This window comes from Lepidochelys kempii, chromosome 14 (genome assembly GCF_965140285.1).
Source record: "Lepidochelys kempii isolate rLepKem1 chromosome 14, rLepKem1.hap1, whole genome shotgun sequence".
Classification (NCBI taxonomy): Eukaryota; Metazoa; Chordata; order Testudines; family Cheloniidae; genus Lepidochelys; species Lepidochelys kempii.
In genome coordinates, this window is record NC_136393.1 from 25,483,982 (window position 1) to 25,504,943 (window position 20,962).

At 45.9% G+C, this 20,962-nt stretch overlaps 1 protein-coding gene across 9 annotated transcripts in view; it reads right to left on the reverse strand.

Moving 5' to 3' along the window:
* DNAH9 (dynein axonemal heavy chain 9) overlaps nucleotides 1–20,962 on the reverse strand; it is a 391,252-nt gene that overhangs the window by 165,085 nt on the left and 205,205 nt on the right. For 8 of the 9 annotated variants that reach the window (XM_073310874.2, XM_073310873.2, XM_073310872.2 and 5 more), the window contains 3 exons: nucleotides 18,288–18,548; nucleotides 8,769–9,194; nucleotides 5,211–5,330 (listed from right to left, as the gene is read on the reverse strand). In XM_073310874.2, coding sequence (XP_073166975.2) covers nucleotides 5,211–5,330; nucleotides 8,769–9,194; nucleotides 18,288–18,548 — 807 coding nt within the window. The remainder of the gene's footprint in view (nucleotides 1–5,210; nucleotides 5,331–8,768; nucleotides 9,195–18,287; nucleotides 18,549–20,962) is intronic. The other variant, XM_073310875.2, reaches the window with a different exon arrangement.

Here is a 20,962-nt window from a genome sequence, read left to right on the forward strand (position 1 = left end):
AAGACCCTTATGGCCAGGAAAGGTAAGTCCTCTGAGTTTCTAGGCTGAGAGTCCAGATTTACATCCCCTTCTCACTTTCATTGTGTGTTGTTATTTTTCAGACAATGCAAAGCTAGTTTCCAAGTGTATTTCTCTTGGCAAACATGGGAAGCTAGGACAACCTGTGTTCCTCAACACAACAACGTACTGTACTGGGGCAGGGACCATTTTAATTTCAACTGTATTAGTCCAATGTCATGTAAATCTCAACAATGACCGGCAGGACAAAAAATCCTGGTTAGAAATATAATGCCTGAAGTCAAAAAATGTCCTGCATATGGCCACTAAACAAAGCCCTGCACTCCACCAGCTCTCTCTTAATTACACCATTCTACATGCTTATTCACTGTTCCTGCTCTCTTCTTACAGTTTTAATTGGCTTCACTATGATTGACTTCGACAAGTGCCTTGAAACCTAATCGTCTATAAACTTTTTTCTCTTTGTAAATAAAATACTGAAATAGATTTAGAAATTACTAGTGACACCCACTGGTGAAAAGACGGAACTGTACAACATTTATGCTAAAAGAAAAGGAGTACTTGTGGCACCTTAGAGACTAACCAATTTATTTGAGCATAAGCTTTCTCACTTCAAGCTTATGCTCAAATAAATTGGTTAGTCTCTAAGGTGCCACAAGTACTCCTTTTCTTTTTGCGAATACAGACTAACACGACTGTTACTCTGAAACATTTATGCTAGTTTGCATAACGCCAAAGAAGAGTATGATGGGGAAAGTGTCTAGTACCTTCCGTTCACTGTTTGTTTTGTCCTAATATGGATAGTTATGGTTCTCTGAGATTTTAAATGAATTGTTACCAGTGCTGCTACTCAGTTCCCACCCTCGGGAGCACCTGGACCATAAAGGGTTGCTGCCCATACAGAATCTGAGGTACTGCCAACTGCCCCCGGCCTGACCATAGATTTTTGGAGTGGAGACTCCAGAGCCACTCCTGTCAGCTGAAGGAGAAATTAAAGATCCCAAAGTCTCCTTGATGGAATGTAGGATGTCCCTATGGCAGGAGATCTCATGTCTTTTTGGAAATATTCCTTTGTCTCTAATGTTTCCTAATAAAAATAGTGAGACTAGAATCGCCCTTTCCCAGTGCTGCTGATGCACCTCCTCTTTGCTCCCAGTTTGACAAGGAAGGCACCATTTCTATGCCCTCTTTACAACACAACACAACAGCCAACGTAACTCATCCACTGGCATGAGATTTCGCAGATATATACGAATCTAATGATTAACTATTGTAAGCTTAGTAAAATTGCAAGCCAAAATCTTCATTTACAAACAGTTAGAGTTGATGAGAGAAAGCAATGTTATTATCTTTCATATCACTTAAAAAACCCCTACACAACAAACACATTACTATCAAGTATTAAGGAGATGCACACTTCATAAACAACCACCTTACCTCTGACCCAAGGATAGGGTTTTTTCTTAATTGCTTTTTAAAAATGTATTATTTGTGTTTCCTTGATTTCAGAAGCAAAATGTTTCCTTTCAAGTCATTTTGCTAAACTGGAAATATTACCAGTTAACATATTCAACAAGTAAAAAGAGAGAAATTTGTTAAAGCACTTACAGTTGTTGGTTCTTGAGACTAATTCTGTCAGTGCAGTTTAACAGGAAAGGTGTATAACATTATTCCCAATTACAGTTATGTATGACTGTAGACTAGCACTTCAAGCTGATCAATATATGCAATTGATGTGCACGTATAGGAGGCCAGATTCTGTTCTCAATCCCATTGGTAGAAATCAGGATTACTCGGCTGAAGTTAATGTATCACATGTGTAAGTAAGGGCAGAGCTGGAGCCAGGATTTTTAGGTTTCTTTTCTGGGAGGTTTACATATTGAGTTTACTGAGGAAAGAACTGTATGTAGTTTTGGATTCGAGTGAAGCTTGGGGTGAATGGCTGTGCAATTCTTTATACTTGAAAGGAAGAACGTGTTAGTTTTGTATGTGGGCGGTGAATAATTGTATCATTCCTGCCTTCAAAAACTGAATCTTGCCGAATTTTCAAACAGTGGAGTGTAATGTGACTTCAGCGGGGAAATGGAGGGTGTCACAGCTCTGATCGAGCTCTTGGCCGCTCACTAGACTGCTGTGAGGGAACCCAGCTGCTTTACAGCTCTGGGGGCTGAACAGAGCCAAACCACTATCCCACGTGGGGTCCCTAGGCACCTTTCTGAGGTATATATTCTGTGGCAAGCACCACTCCTCAGAGCTGGAACCTGCTGTCCAGTTGCCTCACCTCCGGACTCAGTGCTGGCTCTTCAGACACCCCCATAGCTCCAATACCCCCTTGCAGAACTCCACCCCAAGATGTGAGCCTTCAGGGTTACCTCTTCCAGGGGCCACATGTAGGTGTAAGTGCTTAACACATCCAGGCTTTGCAGAGACAGCCAACAGATTCTTGCTCTTCAAAGCACAAGACACACTCAAAGAGCACAGAGCATTTAGAAAACAGCAAACATCCTAACTGCAGTGCCCCTCACTAGCTCCCGGTTCCCCGGGGAGTCCTTAGGGACCATCTGTGTTTCAGGCAGGTTGGCAGGGTTCCCTCATCAGACTCCTACGTGCTGGGCTACTTCTCCTTTCTCTTGAGCTAGAGAAAAAGGGCATGCAGAAGAGCAGCTCCTCCCTTTTATACCTTCCAGCCCCCTTTGTCAGGGGACATCTTGCTCTGCTTCCTCAGGTGATCACAGACCCATGCCAGCTCACTTTGTTGCCAAGGCGATCCCTCCCTTGACAAACCAGTTCTCCTTTTGTCTAGGTGCATCCTTTGTGAATAGGGGAGAAGCAAGGTTTAACAGCCCTTTGTTGTTAGGCCTCTGCCACTACCCCTGTTGGAACTGCAGTCCAACATGGAGGTGAAACAACAACAGAGAAGAAAAAAGTCTGCACCTTCCAAATGGAGTTTGCCACTCGGTAAAGATGCATCGAGAGCCCATAACTGCACACAGAATTCACAGCTTGTTCAACCAGACCTCCTGATCCTCACAGAAGGATGGAAAGAAACAGTCATGTTGCAAAAGCTCCCAGAGGAGCTCTATGAAAGTCTTTTCATTTCAAAACATACTTACTGGATTTAAACAAAATGTTCAGAAAACCTTCTAGCTGCTTGTGAGATTTAACCCTAGAACTCTGGAAGTATGAGATGTTCTCTTTCTTCAGGTACAAAGGAATCAGCCTCAGCCTGAGAACGGGACTGTCTGTTTCAGGTGCTCATCTGGCACCCCCTTGCCACAGCATCCGAGCACCTCACAGTCTTCAATGCAGTTACCCTCATGGCACCCACAGGAGAGGGGAAAATGTTGTTATTCCCATTGAACAAATATGGCACAGAGAGACTGAGGGCCCAATTTTTACATCTATGCAGGCGCCTAAAGACGCAAGCATTTTCCAAAGCACCTAGGTACCTAAATCCAATAGATTTAAATGGGAGTTAGGCAACCAGGAGCTTTTGAAAACCCTACTCAGTGCCTATCTACATCTGTAGGTGCCTAAAGACCTTTACAAACCTGGGTTTAAATAGCTGACATAGGCAGGTGTATGGTGGAGCAGGGAACTGAGTGCAAATTTTCTGCATCCCAGGCTAGCCCCCTAAACCATCTCCTCGATGCTGCTGTGAAATGAAGCCTGGAGCAAACACCACCTCTGCGGCACAGCCAGGACTGGGGTCCTCATGCTCTAGCAACATCGGCTTCCAGCCATTTGAACTACAGAACGATGTGTTTCAGCTCTCCCCTACAGAAATACCTGCATGTCCTTTTCAGCTGCAACCAGCCACACCTATAGAGCTCAATCCCAATGAAGTCAGCAGGAGTCTTTCCAGTGACTTCCAAGGGCTTTGGATCAGGTTCATAGTGCCCAGTCCTGCTTTCACCGAAGGTAATAGCAACACAATTTACACTGACCTCCAAGGGAACAGGAACAGACCCCAGAATCACCACATCCAAAATCATTAACAGCTTTGCTGAATTACAATGTATTTTTTTCAAACATAACCCATGCCTGAGGTGAAAAGGAGATTTAACTATTTGAAGGAGTAGTGACCAGCTGCTTTTCAGCTAAGGCGAACAAAGAGGCATGAGACAAAGGCCAACATTTCAACTCAGGATAATTTTTAAACGACTTGTAACTCAAAAACAGTTTCATGACTTTTCTTCCAACTTTGAACACACATTCTCCTTTGCCTTCCGAGTTAATCTGGCAATTTTCAGCACAAACGAGCTTTCTAACCCAAAGTTATGGGGCTAAAAATAGAGCTTAATAGCAGCAGCTATTGCAGTGTTAGGACTAGATTGTCACTTTGCACTGCAACCCTGCGTAAGGGGATAGCGTGTAGCTGGTTCCCCCTTGCTGCAGAACGGGGGAAGGGAAGTGATTTGTGCCATCCCGCTCCTCCCTGCAAAACACTCCTTGTGAGTAAATGCTCAGAATGGTCCAGTGCTTAGGGCAGTGATTTAGGAAACCAGGATTCAAGTTTCTGCTTTGCCACATACTTCCTGTGTGATCCCGGGCAGGCCATTTAGTCTTTCTTTCCCTCAGCTCCCCATCTCGGCAATGGGGATAACAGCACGGCCCTGCCTCCCAGGGGTGCTGAAAAGATAAATTAAACCCAGACTGCAAGCGCTCAGACATGACTGTAGCAGGAGGCCACATAAGCACCTTTATGCTTTACCACTTTCTTCCTCTTATTACTCTTTATTAATCATTTCTATTAATTTTTAAAACTGGAAAAAATATTAAAATGTTCATGTGCTTTTCAATATATCATTACATGGAGAAGCAAATACAGCTCTTGTCTTATTAGCATCTTGTCTTTAGTCCTGCAGTTCTGATCTATCACTAACTGCTCGGAAAATTAAATGAGAGAGATAAGAGGCTGTGCCTCTATCATTGTATATGTTCCATATATTGGAAATGCAAATGTGCATAGAACATACCCAGATGTATACAGAGAGTTAGGGGAATTGCCACATCATTAGTACAGGAAGTACTGTAAAATTGTTTTCATGACTAAAGTTTGCAGCTATGCAGGAAGTATCATACATTCTGAAATGTTACAAGATGCAATGTACTGTGTTCTTATAGTATACATCTCCATAGCACCTGACAACTTCCATTGCTATGATAAAGTTCCAGCTGTTGATACTCACCAGTCGATTTGCAAGCGAGATGGTGCATGCTGTAGCTTCAGCTTCTTGCTGACATTTCAGTTTGTCTGAAGTAGCCCTCTCAAATTTGGCTGTGAGCTTTGCTAGGTTTTCATTAAGGTGCTGTTGATGAAACAAATCAGAACATCTTCAGCAAAACCCTTTTCATTACGAGACTCCGACAAAATCTGCTGTCACTGCGTGTGTCTCTGCAGTGGTGACGCTAGCTAGCCTCTCTCACTACTATTCTGAATGGCCAGTGCAATGAGAGAAGGAAGGATTCCTGCACAGAGCACTCATGTCTGGGTCTCAAACTGCAAGCACTGCCTCCAACATGCAGTGTGCTGACCACTTGTAGGAGACCCTCAGCACCAGCAGGATACACCACTTAGGCTCCAATTAGGGTTACCAACCCTCCAGGATTGGCCTGGAGTCTCCTGGAATTGGCATCAATCTCCCAGTGACTATTGAAAACAATCCGGGAGATTTTAATAGGATATTTTAAGAAAATGACATTATGTCAGGTTGTAAAAAAAAAATCTCCTGGAATAGGTTCACTCAGAGTTGGCAGCCCTAGATCGAATCCAATGTCTACTGAAGTCAGTTGGGGTCCTTCCATTGACTTCCAGGGGCATTGGATCAGGCCTTTGCAGAACAGCGTGAGAGGGCATGGGAGGAGCAGCATGCTGGGGAACTCCGTTTATGTGACAGGCCACATAATTTGCAAAGGACTGTGGACAGACAGTGCAAAGGCTGTTTATCTTGGGCACTGCAGTGACATGATTTTGGACTAAGGGAGGGGATCACAGGCTGACTAAAGATGGTGGCCGGGGTCCTGAGCTCTGGCCAAGCAGTAATTAGTGTAGCTCAGGAAGAAGAAGCGCAAAAGTGGATTTTAGCAACCTTTGCATTTTCCTGATGTTGTGTGCATTCTGGTGCTGGCCTGCTCCTGAAGGCTGCTCCAAGTTATGCTTGTTGTTCACAGCCCCAAGGGACATTCTAAATGCTGGATGTCAGTCGGACATAAGGGAGTATAAAGCATCTGGACTAGATGACCTCCTGAGGTCTCTTCCAACCCTAATCTTCTATGATTCTATGATCCGGCAGCCAGGAGTGAGAGTGACCACGGAGCTGCTACAATTACCCTTCTCCTACTGAGGGAGGTCCTTTCTGTGAGTGCCTTAGGACTTTCCATTCCAGAGTGGGGTGCCAACCCTCCCCGCTGTACTGGAGAATGGGGCCAATACACACTCCGGTCCAGCTGGGCGGTTTCTACACTTGGGCCACATACAAGAAGAGCCAACATTCTGGAGGAAGAACAGAGGGAACCAAAATCTGCAGGGTCTCATTGCAGCCGTGCTGCTGGCTGAGGAGGACTCATCGCACAGATTTGGTCACACTCTGCTCTAAGACAAACTCTAACTGCTCCCAAGGGTGCTGGAATCTTTCACTTCTGAGATAAGAGAACCAGAGTTAATCATTGATTTTATCTGCACCCAGCACAAACATCTTAAGGCTAAATGCCTTTAAATCATTTTAACACTGTTTGAACAATGCACTAGAAATAAACTTGAATATGGAATAGGGATTATTGTAGTGGCCTCTGTAACTATGCTCTCAGTTGCCAGTGCCCATATAAAATACAGTCTCTTTCAAACTAGCTTGGCATTAAGCCATATAACTAAAATATTGTTAGAATATTTTCATATACATCTTCCATCTATATGTATAGGTGTATATATATTTTCATATTTGTGTGTGTATATCTCTGTATAAATACACACAGATGCTACACTATTAAATGTTTTATAATGACAGATATGTGTGTGTGTGTGTGTGTGTGGGTGTGGGTATATGCATCATATTTTTTTCAGAAATTCTGAGCACTGCAGCACATGGGAGCTACATGTGCTCTGTACTTTTGAAAATCAAGTCACTTTCATTCGACCAAAATATGGATTTAAGCACCATGCCACTAAGCAGGCCAGATTCTCAACAGGCATAATTCTATTTAAATCTGTGGAGCTACACCAATTTATGCCAGCTGAAAGTCTGGTAAAATATCAGCATTCACCTATAAACATGATTGTATAGGTATATATTACTATACTACACATTTAATAGCATAGCATTGTACATATGCAAATAAAAAGTCATTTAAAAAGTTAAGGTTGAAAGCATGTTTCAGTGGAGTATTACTAATACACCAACACAGTTGCACTTTCTCTGCAAAAATCCTACATCTTTAAAAAAAGCTCAAACTTGAAAAAGTGTAAATAAAACAACAGTGAAGGGTGCTCCTTGTTTTGATCTGCAGGCAGTGAAATTATCAGAGATGGCTCTAGATTTTATATACTTTGAATTGAAGGGGTAGCAAGGATTTCAAAGGTACTAATCCTCTGGATGCATTAAGTAATATCAGAGTATTATGTTTTCGAACAGTGTAATGTTTTGGTGAAACAAAAGTATTTTTTATTAATTACATTGGAATAATTGTTCTGTTTGATGTTACCAGGTGTTTCCATTACAAGGGACTGTGGGTTGGTACACCTTGCAAGTTTGTATTTTTATCTCAATTAACTATTGGTGTAGCAACTAGAACACACAGATTTTTTGTAATGCGTTATGGTGTAGTATTATAGCATATTGACGAAGTATCTTCTGAACAAGAAATAGGATTCCATAACTACCCAGGAATATGTTCTTTTGAAATTTGCAAATTTGCAGATTTGTGGTGTGTAGGCTGGATGGGGTGATAATGAGTGATGCAGGGTTATAGCAGCCAGGGACTGGCTGTATACTTTACCTTCTAGGCTCACTTCCAGACTTTTCAATGGTAAGGATTTTTAAAGGGTATGGAATTTTTGGAATGGAAGGATAATTCTGAGGAAGAAGTGGGGTGGGAGCTGCTCTCTATTAAAATGTATTTTTAACCATTTCTCTGTCTTTTAACAAAGTTTTTTGCTCAGGGATTTTCCTGGATTTTTAATGAGTGACAAAAGTTTAAATGGAGATGGAATATAAAATATCCCAGTTAGAAGCCCGGCTTTGACAGTTCTTTTGAGTCTTACTAAAGTGGAGTTGTCTTCTTGCAAAATTTAACAAGTGCACAGAAGGTGTGTTGGAGACAAGAGAAGAAAAACAGTCCTAGTACATTTTTTTAAAAAGCTCTCTAAAACTTTCTCCAGTTTTTGTTTTCTGTAATATATGTGGTAGATATAGAACATATGTGGTGTGGTGTGTGATAAAAGGGCATTCCAAACTCATGCTTGATAATAATTCCAACAGTTTAGGTGGGAATAATGAGAGGTAAATACTGAGCCTTTCTATTGAGGAAGAAGCAAATCTGAAACAGAGCTAAGCGCCCTTCTCTAGAAAGCAGGGAAGTCTCCAAAAGTCTAGCAAGACCAGATAAAGGACCACAATCTACCCAATCCTCAAATCCACTCTTTCAGAAATACAAGGTACCATAAAGAAGCCCTTCCAGATGCTGAGGGTTTCCCACTGAGCAGTGGCAGCTCCCAGTGAAGTGCATGCATGTGTCATGTGTCTTAAACTTACAGCAATTTTGGCTTTGATGTTAGCCAGCTTCTCCTGCGCAGCAGCCAGTTCTGCGTTGGCTTTGTTCAGAGCCTGTCGCTTGGGCTCTACATCACAGTACACCTCATAGAACCTCACAATATTTATGACCCAAGAACAGAGACCGGCAGCTGCATAGGACTTGGAGGTCACAAACTCAGGGTTAAATTCTGGATCCTGTAAGTACGGCTGAATAGCTTTGAGACAGTTCTCATGGATATTCTCCTTATCAAAGTGAATTAAGGAGTCCAAGAAACCATCTACTCTGGCCATGGAAACCTTAGCTGCTTTCCAGCTCCTGTCCTTGGGAACCTTTCCACCTGGAGCCATGAGTACCATCACAGCAGCAGTGACATTGCTGACAGCAGAAGGCGGTGATCCAAATGACTTCAGTTCTGTCAGATTGTTCTGAAAAGGGAAAACAAGGTTGTTAAGTGAAAATGAATGGGTTTTCTTTTTACTTAGCCACTAATGGAGTCGGGCTCCCAAGTTATCAATCTGAGGGAGTAGCTTTGAAGCCTGAAGCAGCACTCTGAATTTTAAATATTATGACTCATCCAACGTAAAGCAACGAAACCCCCTAGTGGCACCACAGCCTCCACTGGTTTGTTACATGTGCATCAGTTGTGTCCCTTCAGCACTTCAACTAATTCTCAGGCCATTAAAAATGCACAATTATTGCAGATTTATCCCATATGAATATGACAACAAAAAGCTTCATGCTTCATGAAATTAGCCAAGTATCTTCATATAGAGATGGGCTTCAAAAACAACTTTTAATTCAGAATGCAGATCAATGGGGCTGCTGTCCGCCTGAAACTCACTAACTTTAGTTCAGTGTTATACTAACTGTGTTGAATTCTGTTTATCCTGCTAATATCAATTCCTAGTCAGAAACAACAGAGAAATGGCAGTCCCTCCCTAGGTTGAAAACCAAAATGTTTTGATTTGGAAGTGGCACTGTGGTGCCTCATCAAAGTTGTATTTCAGGTACCTCCTGTCCCCACTCTCCTCTATGGGCTGGGCTCCCCAGCCAGACATCAGCTCCCTTTTTTAAAAGTTAGATTGTAGCCGTTTGGGTGCAGAGGAAAGCTTGGGAATGTGAAGCCCAGTGTGACCTAACAGCTCAGAATGCAGAGGGAAAGAGTAAGAATCCAAAATATTATTTAAAAATTATTACTTATTAACCAATAATTATGAATGTTAGGCTCCTGACTCATCATTTTTGAATGCTTGGCGTTAGAAGGGGGGAGGGGCACCACAACTAAAAAAATGCTCAACTCAGTTCGTTTGAAACTCAGAAAAGGTCCTGGTTTTGTAAGAGCACTGGGGGGAAGCGTGATGTTGGTTCTCCTTGTATCTGAAACATCCAACCCATTCAGATACAGAGAAAAACTGACACTAAGATTTCCAAAGTTGCCTAATTCTGACGGGAACCGGGAGCCCACATCCATTCGATGGTATTGAAAGTTTGAGCCTGAAATGATGACTGCACAACCACCCTGTGCTGCTGGTGTACCAGGGATCATTCTGCACAGAGCTGTTGCTCGACACAGTACAGGCACCATGGGGGAGGCACGTATTCAGCAGGGCCTGGAATTAGGCCTAATTAGCTATTCTGCCAAGGATCTGTCATACCCAGCAGAGAGAAAACACAGGCTTTGTGCTGACACCCACCAAACATGGAATCCGTGACAGAATGAGCTGTGCTCTACAGCAGAGATGCCTGCTTTCCTAGCTTATTTGTATGTTTGCTCGGGTTACACTCTCCAACTGCACAGACATCTCATATCCGTGGAGAACATTCACTTTGTACGTGAACTGGAGGCAGAGGCACATGTGAGAGGTACAAAGAGGCTGAGAGATGGGCTTCCCATTGAGCTCTTTGCTCAGATTCAACAAACCAACTCCTAAATTGGCACCGACAGCTGCATTCTGACATTTGCAACAGCATGACAGGCACAGCAGCAGGAGAGAGACATGCTAGGGGGTTGACGTAAACTAGATACATTTGTTTTTCAGCACTCCCAACAGCCATGAATCAGTGAAAGAGGAAAGCCCCTCTAGCAAAGGAGCTCTAACTAGAGCTGCACCTATCTCCACACGGAGACCCTGAATATGCAGCTTTCCAGATGTACCATTTTCCTATGCACTGGAGGGGCCCAAATGTTAGCTACTAGCCAAGATCACCACACATCTGTACACAATGGAGCAGACTGTCTTCACAGACTGCAGCTCCCAGCTTCTACACTCCATTTTGATCCATGTGCTTCTCTGTTCAAATCAAGATGGGATTGTATGGAGGGACCTACAGGCCTTTCCCAGTACTATAGGTGGCTCATAGACTCACAGTGGCTGCTGCTATGGACTGCACGGCACAAGCTCCGGGGTGACATTTGGTGCATGGATGGCACTTTGGCCACCTGTGTTCTGAAATCACCATTTTGTTGGCGCTTGCGGCAGCCTAGAAGCAGGGGGTGGCTACTGCATAGGCTGCAATAAGACCAACACTGTCCTTTCAGCAGCCCCTGTCATTGCTGCAACTGGCCATTATGAGGTTACACGCAGGATGTGACGACAGCTGGATGTTTGCTGTATGCAGGGGTGTAGCCCCTTGGCAAAGGGCGTGAGTGCCATTTCCTTCTGACCACAGAAGCCTTGGTACCAGCTACTCTCCACCAGCAAGGAGCTCCACAGACAGAGGCTGCCCCAATGGTGCCTGTGGGGGTGCTCAATGAGCACCTCCCCCATATAGACACAGGCCACTGCTGAGTTTCAGACTCTATGACATGTCTGCCTTGGAGTGATTTAGTTATAAACAGACACTACTATAAAGACCTCCACATTCTTCTACCAGGTGGGAAGAGTTTTAGCTTGATAATTAGCTAATAGTAAAACACTGTCTGCATAATCCACAATAATGCGGCTTTTGCCCCCAGAACCACCCACCAACTCAATACCTTAAAAATCGATCCTGTTTGTAATAGACACTGCCAATGGCACCAGCACAAGTGCAAAAAAGCAGCAGGGACCAGGGACTGCACCTTGCTTAGTGCCTATATATGACCAGGCACGAGTCAATTGTTGTACATTCATCTCGCCACTTAACAGGGAAAGACAAAAAGAAAAGCTTAAAATACTAAAATTACAGAAAGAGCTAAATCCTTTCGGCAGCATGTACACTAACTGCTCTCAGAGCTGCTCAGTCCCTTGAAGAAAACAGAATGGTTAGAAATTAGTTCAGTGGCAACAAAGAGGATTATTTTAAGCTCTGGATTGATAATTCTTCGATAACAGAACAGAAAGGGAAATCTATCTTGATTTAAGTGGCGTCCTAGGAGAGGGAAATACACAGACTTCTAGAGGTTTTATTTGATAGTATATGGAAGACATTCATGGACTATATTCAGGTCGAGGAGCATGATTTATAAACTCAGGGGTAAAATGTATAATTGGTATATACAATGTTATGTGTTTGGGAAGTACCTGTCAAATAGTGAATGATACTACAAAATACAATTAATCATTTTTAATTAATTATTATTATTATATTCACTTTGGTATCATCTGGTTAAAACTCTCTATGAATTAATGATGGCATAATTTTGCTAGGGACTTTGCTAAAGCCAATTCAGATACAGTGGTGATAGGCAGTAGTAAAAAACCCTACAATAAATAGATAAAGACCATATGCTGTCTTTGATCTTTGTGAGAAACAACCTCTGGCAACAATGAGAGAGCCCTCTGCAGACTGAGGAGCAGATAGAGTCCTACACTTATACCCCAGCCAATAGATCATATTTAAAATGGAATTTATACCCCGCCCCCCCGCACCCCACCAACCCTCTCCACAGTCAGTTTGATCCCTGGAAGAAATCCTCCTAACACCACTTCCACATTCATGAGAGTTGAATAATCCCTTTTTTAGCAAAGTCTTTCTGAAATCGAATGCTTTCATGTATTGGCTTCTTAAGAACAAAGACATCAGTTTTGAGACCACAAACCCGCAGGATTCAGGTTTTTTAACTCTAAATTAGTGAAAACATTCCACAGCTGGAGTAGAAATGTGAGGCTGCAAGAGCACATGCCATCATGTTCAGCAGCAGGACTTTCCTGTCACCGGGGACATGCATCCCACCGCTGTGGGGAGTGAGCCCCTGACTCTGAGTTACTAGGGAAAAATATAGACTGTAATGTTGTTACACTGTAGAGGTTAACAAGCCTGCTACCACCTTAATTGTCTTCCCATTTTTGCCTGTGAGTTCCCCATGGTCCTAGAAAGTCAATATCATCATCATGGCAAATCCCAAAGGGACAGCCTCCTTGCCTACCGAGCACTACCCGCATTGGTCTCTAGCTAGGGCCTTAAGGTGGTTTGACTGCATAGCCAGTTTCTATCACTGGTGATCTTATCGCACCGCTGATGCTTTTGGCAGCCACATGATTGCCAGCCATGCAGGGGGGTTCCTTGCTAAATACATTTAGTAATTTGTTGGTATTCCATCCTAACAGCATGTCCACACTAAGAAAGCCCCCAAAATCAATGGAAGCAGTTGTTACACAAATATCCTCAGTTCTGACCTTCCCTAAAGGTTTCTAACTCTCCCACTTCCCACCTTGCCAGCTGCCACATACTTTACTGGGCGCCTTGTCCTGCCAGGAGCGTGGGACTCATGGCTTCTGCAAAGATACTGATGGTGTCTCCCTACCAGTTCCCAGTAAAGGACATGTGACACCATACAGCATGGGGAGGGTGCCTCTTTCCAGGAAGACAGCTGTAATGCACCTGATGCCCATCATCCAGCGAACAGGGAATCCCACTCGTCTACCCGAGCCCACTTTTCCCACAGAGCAATAGAAGAGGCTGGAATGTGCCTCTGGAATAGTTGGGCTGTTCTGTTTGGCTCTATTGCGGAGCTCGTGCAGTTACAGGCTGGGTGATGTCACATATCCTTTGCTGGGGATTAATGGGGAGGCTTCATCTGTACCTTGGCCATCCTGAACTCACCCCCTGTGCTGCACTGCATTGACCGCGTACAGCAAGGCGCAGGCATTGTGCAGACATGGCGATTGTTCTCCTGTAGCTATTTGCTGACTGAAAATGAGCCAGAGGCACCTGGCCATAAAGGGAAAGGAAATGTATCCAAACAATTACTATTAGCCTCTCACTATCAGACCATCTATATTTCTTATTGCCTTCTACTCTACAGTGTTACTTATGGCTTCATCCATTACTGCTGCATTTAACAGCAGAACATAAATACATCTATATTACTGGTCGGTATGAACATGTCAGGAGAGTTGATTCTTCATGTCAGCAGACAGATCAAGCTCTCAGAAGCATCTTGGAGCAGCAGGTGAAAGAAGGACATGACTTCTGGCACTCTGGAAACACTGCTTCACAGGTCTCTAGAAACTCCAAGCCTTCTCGAATGAGTTACTCTACAGTGTCAGCAGGAAACTAAAATTGATGAAGGGGTAAATATTTTCCCTGTGTTGTTGTTTGTTTCCAGGCCCAGGAACCGAAGCAGACACATCAAAAATGTTGCTATGCCTCTCCTGAATGGCAATCACCTGGAAAATTTGTTCCATTAGGACTTTCTTGTCAGTATCCCGAAACTGAGACATTTGGGTTGTGCCTCTTGTTTTGCAGATATGGAGGCAATTCTGACCTATGCAATGGACCTGGACACTTCTCTTCTACCCATGCACCAGAGGCTTGATCCTGCAAGATGCTGAGTGCCTCCTGATAGGTGCTGAGTGCCCTCCCTTCCCAGTGATGTCAAGGAGGTGAGGGGTGCTTAGCAGGAGTGCCCGGTGCCTTTCAGCGTCTGGCTCCAGAAGACAACTTCCAAAGCTTTGTTGAACAATAAATTCTTAGGAGCAGATTAAATATGAACAGACACTGCACTGAGCTGTTATGACTTTACCCGGACTCAGCAAGGCTGACAGAGAGACCTGCAGCACTCAGCTCAGGACGGGTGGAGGTGGCAGCGATCAGTCCCAGAATGGATTCAGCAGGTGACCAATTCTCCATTCCAGATCCTGATTCTCTCCCCAGTCTCAAGACATTTGGGGTTAGCAGGCAGTAATGGGGAAGGGACAAGGAGTGGTGAAGGAAGAAATCCCTTACCTCAAAACAATCCACTTTGGGATCCCCCATCCCCCGCCTTAGGAACCTTCCTGCCAAAGGACGTGCCCGCTGAGGGACAAGGGTGGGCCTTTGTAACTGTTCTCTGTAAGTTCTGTGTCTAGGATATATTGCCTAGCTCCTTATCTGTCTGCACCACAAGCACCCGCGGGGGCAGGCGAAAGGGAAAAAGCAGTGAGAGGAGTACCATGGACACAGTGTGCTCCAAGCTCCTGTCTTCATCATGTCTATTGCAGTAATGCTGAGGGGCCATCCGAGAACTGGGCCCCATTGTGCCAGGTGCCATACAAGGTAGTAAACAGTCAGTCCCTGCTCCAAACAGCATACAGTCTAATAGTCCAGACCAGATGCTGGCGGGGGGAAGGAGGGGAGAACACAAACAAGCAGAGTGAACACAAGCAGCAAATGCTCACTGCACCTTGAGTGATCCAACTCGCGGGACACTTGGGGCCATTTCCCCTTTTCTGCCCTTGCAAACCCTGCCTGGCACAGGAAGGGGGTCAGGGGCCCTAACCGACCCTGCTGCATAGACGATCTGCGTTGGTGGCCCAGGGTACAATTATCCTAAAGGGGGCGGGGGGTGTCACACCTATGACTTTAGTGCCAACTTGCTGTGTGATCTTGAGAAAGACACTCAACCTTTGTGTCTCAACTTCTCCAACTGGACCAATGCAGTCAGGGAGCTAGGCCTGGCGTGTTAAGACAGCATATCCTCAGCACCCACGTGCTTGACGCTGCGAGCTGGGCTGGGGAGCAAACGGCCATACAAAGCTTCACCTACACAGTTCTGGCTGTGTTGGGCTCTTTCTGGTTACCTTTTAAAGGGACTTAGGGAGAGAAAACTCTTCCTGGAGAGAGTGGAGAGGCCACCACTGTACATTTCAGATTGTACAAGTATCACAAAGGCGTTTGACGCATACAGCACTGAACATTACAAATTACAGCGCCCATCCCTTCAGCCCCTGGGCAGTTATCTGGAGACATCCTGCACTGTGCTGATTGGGCATGGGGGAGACACAAGCTGAAGCCACTGAACAGCACTGCTGTCACAGTTTCTGCACTGTGTAGCCTGTGAGCTCAAGCATGAAGTAACAGAGGAGCGACTCTAAACTTGGTGTAGAATGAAATACTGGCAGCATTCCTGACAGCCACGGTTACCTCCCAGGCAAGGCTGTTTTATGAGTTTTGTGCAAAATTTTACCAGGATAATAAGAGTTTGAAACTCCAGCTAAAATGTTCTGTTTTAAGTGAACTGGAGAAAAATCACACAAAGTAGATGGATTATAAAACATATCTAATTGGTATTTCAGGTGTCTTACAGCTCCTGCTGTGCTGACTGTGCACTTGCATAGAAATAACCTGGGAGCAAACAGCTAGAGCTGATAACATCTTTTCAATTAAATGAGATGTTACAGCAATTGCAACAAGATCAGGCCTCATCCCTTGACAGCAGCCTGATCCAAGAGAGTCATCATGGAGCAAAGCAAGACAAGGATTGGCAGAAATAGTGACAAAAGCAGCTTGCCTTGGGAGAAAGCAAGACTAGTTTGCTCAAGGGTGCTCTGTCCCATGGGGGAGGATGTGTTCCAGATCCCTCTCTGTGCACAATCCATGGAGGATATGAATCTGTTACAGCCCCAGGTAGAGAGCCATGGTGCAGGTTGTAGCAGCTTATGCTTTTAGCTCTGAAGGTTGGTGGCCCAATCTCTGGTGTGTTAGCCAAAGTGGAGGCCATCCCACCTGCTGGCTGCTATGGTAATTGATTTTCATGGCAGCTCCCATGCAGGAGTTCGGCAGGCACAATGCTGTGTGTTCCTAGGTGCTACGATAATATAAACAATAAGGTATAAAACGCTCAGTGGCAGAGGGCAGTGTCTAGTGGCTGAAATCTGCTGCTGTTCTCCAGGTACACAGTAGGTGGTGCCTCCCACACAGATAGCATCCCTCCCTCCCTCATGATCAATTGCCAGGCCAGACCTTTCTTTGCTAGCAGTCCTCTGAGCTGCTGATGTACAATTAACTGGCCAGCAGTACCTGCATGCTTTCTGCACCCTGCTGCTCCTGACAACCATGCTCCTGCCCCCTGCCTGCGCTCCTGATGACTCAGGTATAAGTTAGCCCTTGGAAGCTCTGCAGCAAGACCCTCATGCCTGGCCCTCCTCACCCCTGATCAATCCAGGCCCTGGTGCCTGGCCCATTCATATGCAGCCCTAGCCCCATCTCCCTCCATTATGCACCTCACTCATAGAATCATAGAATATCAGGGTTGGAAGGGACCCCAGAAGGTCATCTAGTCCAACCCCCTGCTCGAAGCAGGACCAATTCCCAGTTAAATCATCCCAGCCAGGGCTTTGTCAAGCCTGACCTTAAAAACCTCTAAGGAAGGAGATTCTACCACCTCCCCACACTCCACCTCTGCAAACACAGGGCCAGTTCTCTGTTGCATTCTGCTCCATTATGCTACTCGGGCAGCAAGATGGGCCATGGAGAGGAGAGAAATAGCAGCCCCTGAGGAGTACCAGGAATGTCCCTGTCCCCCTGCTGCCCTCCAGGGCTTTAGCACCACAGCCCGAGTACTTTACAGCAGTACACCTGCTGTGGGAGCAGTCCAGTGCATCGCTCCAGCTGCCTGACTGCAATTCCACTGAAATCTAACCCAGCGGCCCCTCTGTACCAATATGGGGCCGCTGGGCCAAAGTTCAGCGAGTGGTTTTGTGCCCTGGAGCCCAGGGAGTTTGTTACTGCATGGCAGAGGGCAGGGAGTCCTCTGAGAACTCAATTCCTGGCAGCACTTGCAGCATGGATAAGAGAAAGGGGAGACTGCCCTGCCAACGGAGACCCGGGTCCCTGTGGGAGGAGGGGTGGATGAGTGGGGACCACTACCAGGCAGGGGGGACTGAAATTTCCCCTCTGCCTGAGGAATATCTGAATTGGCACCACCATATGCCGGTGGAGCGGCCGTGCGTCGGCTCCGCTCCTGGCCCTGGTGGGGCAGGGAGAGTGACGTGGAATGGGCCAAAGGCAGAGGGGTGTGTAGTCAGAGCACAAGAACTCCAGCTATTCTCTGCTTCCCATGGCCAATAAGCAGGTGTCACTTACAGCAGCCTGGAGATGGCTCTGAGTTATACCAGGGACCAAACAGCCCCAGAACAAGGAGCACATAGCACAGACGCAAAGGAACTTGGGCTCCAGCATGTGTACACCCGCCTGTGATTCCCTTGCATGGTGAGCTGTGATGGCTGACCTCAGAGGCAAGGCCCTTATGGGGCTACGTCTCGAACAATCCAATCGTAACTGTGCTGGCTCAGACAGCAGGAGATACTGTGAGTGCCCTGATGCTTGCCCCATACCTTATTGAGTGTGTTAAGAGCTGCCTGGGCAGCGGCAAGGGCTGGTTCGGCTTTAGCCAGGTCTTCCTCGCAGTCCTTTTGCTTCTGCTTGACTTCCTGGGTTATCAGCGCCACCTTCTGCTCCTCCTCATCAGCGATGGCTTTCTCCGTGCTCACCTTCTCCGTCTCCACACCAACCACCTGAATCAGCTTGTCAGCATCTTCATTCTTCTGCTTCAGCTCAACTTCCTGGGCTGCCAGCTTGGCTTTCAGGCCATCTACCTACAGTGGGAGAAGCACACAGGAAGGGCGTGAACCCAGCAGGCTCCAGTGAAGCATGTGGAGAAGAATTATATAAGCAAGAGAGTGCAGTAAATGGATGGTGGATGGGCCGCAGCCGGGGAAAGGGCAATGCACGGATTGCCACATGGCTCATCCAGTCGCATAGCTCATCTCCAGCAGTGGCCAGCACCAGCTGCTCCAGAGGAAGGTGCGAGAAACCCTGCAGCTCTTTGCAGGAGGAACAGGTAAATCACTGCCCCACTGAGGCAAAGAGCTGAGCAGACCCACTTGTCCACAACGAGGAGAGGAGCCCAAGCTTTAGGTGAACACCCTAAAGTTCAGATGCTTCACTAAACAGGCTTCACTGGATTCTCACTACACAGCCAAATGGCCCTGGCTCCCCCTGCCTCTTGCTGTGTGCTTGTGGCCCCCTCCCCGGGGGGGTGTCAGAGAATGGCCAGCAGCCCTCCCCAGACTCTCTGGGGAGAGAAGGACTGCGCCTCTTCTCCTGACAGTGTTCTGTAGGGCACCTCTTTTGGCTCCTCAGAGAGGTTACCCCATTGAGACGCTCTCCCTGAGGCATCACTCCGCATGGCTTTGGGTCTCCCTCTTATTAGGCATCTCCCACTAATAATAAATTGCTGCCTTCCCCCCTGGGTCTCCCATTCTCCCAGGTCTACCACCGCCACGGCTGGAGAGAGAGGTGGCTGGTAAGGCTCCTCCTCAGCTCTCCCCTTTCCTCCCTCCTCTGCCCTGACTCCCTGAGAAGGGTGAGCGAGAGCAGAGGAACATAAGGTTGCACCATCCACAAAGGGAGTGAAGCCCAAGAAGTTCAGCAGAACAATAGCTCCTAGTGCTAGCAGGACAATGCTGTTGGGCAGTCCTTTATCCTTTACTCCAAGCTGCCAGGAGCACAGACTGGGGGCAATCCTGGCCACCCTGGGCTGCTGGCGTGTGAGTAGTGTCAATCCCAGGAAAGATACAGCCAGCAGGGTGCTCTCGCCAGCCATGGCTCCCTCCACTATCCTGTGGACATGGAATATACAACTGGAAACCAATGCCCACATCATAAGGTCCAGTTGCTGTTCTGAGCAGGATCCCACTGGTAGGTGACTGAAAACTTACATTGTATTAATTAATTAACTATAGCATCTAGGATCCCTGGTTCTGGAGCAGTAGCCTGTTGTGCTAGGAGCTGTGCAAACACCTAACAAACAGACAGCTCCCATCCAAAGAGTTTACAATCTAAGTCTGAGATAAGAACTGATAGGTGGAGACAGGCAGAAGAGGGAGCACAAGAAAACGACACATTGCCGGTCAGCGTGAGGGGCAATGGTCTCAGCACTCCAGCAGCCTAACCACTGTCATGGTTTTTGTAAGCACCATGACAGGAAGGGCAAGTTTTGAGGAGGAAAATGAGGTGATTTTGCAGATATGCTCCTCCCATTGCAGAACAAAATATATACCCAATTCAATCCCCTAATCTACCTGTGAGCACAACTTATGATCAGCTCTCTCTTTCAGCAGCTTATCCCACCACATTCCTGGGAAATGCAGCATGCCTGTGCAGTGCAGGTGTGCTTCACGACAGAGGCAGTGTGCACAGCGACCCACACAGCGCATGCTAGGTGCGACCATTGCAGTCTGGACATTTACAGACCGGAGCACAAAACACTTTTCAGCCTTAGTGATTTAAATTAATATTCACTCATTTTCTCTCTGAAATTACCAACTTCAATGAATATACACAGTCACTTACTCCCTAGACCTCAGAGACCAGTTTGTCATGCAGTCTACACAATGAAAGACTGTTCATAACACCTGGGGTACCTCTTGACCTGTGTAACAATACTTAATACAAGTCGGACCTTAGCTTTTGCTAATAATTCAGGGGTTCTCAAACTGGGGGTTGGGACCCTGCCGGGGATTGCAAGGTTATTACATGCGGGGTTGCAAGCTCTCAGCCTCCACCCCAAACTGTGCTTTGCCTCCAGCATTTATAATGGTGTTAAAAATATATAAAAGTGTTTTTAATTTATTGGGGGGTCACACTCAGAGGCTTACTATGTGAAAGGGGTCACCAGAAAAAAAAAGTTTGAGAACCACTGTAATAATTCCATTTTCATAACAGAAAAGGGAACACAATTTTTAACGCAATGTAATCACATAAGCTGCAGCTATTGGCATTTTGGATTAGCTTCAAGCAGAGGCTGTTCCTAGAACACTCTCTGTATTCCCATGCTGAGCAGTTGATCCATTTTCACCTCCTGTTGTTCTGTTGTAGACGGCTGTTTCCACCAGCACAAAGAGGAGATTGTAAATCAAAATGACTCTGAGCTTGCTGGGGTACAGAATTGCTTCAAGCAGCAAACTGAGCAGCATCTTTTTGTTCGTTGTTTAAATCTTCTGAGATT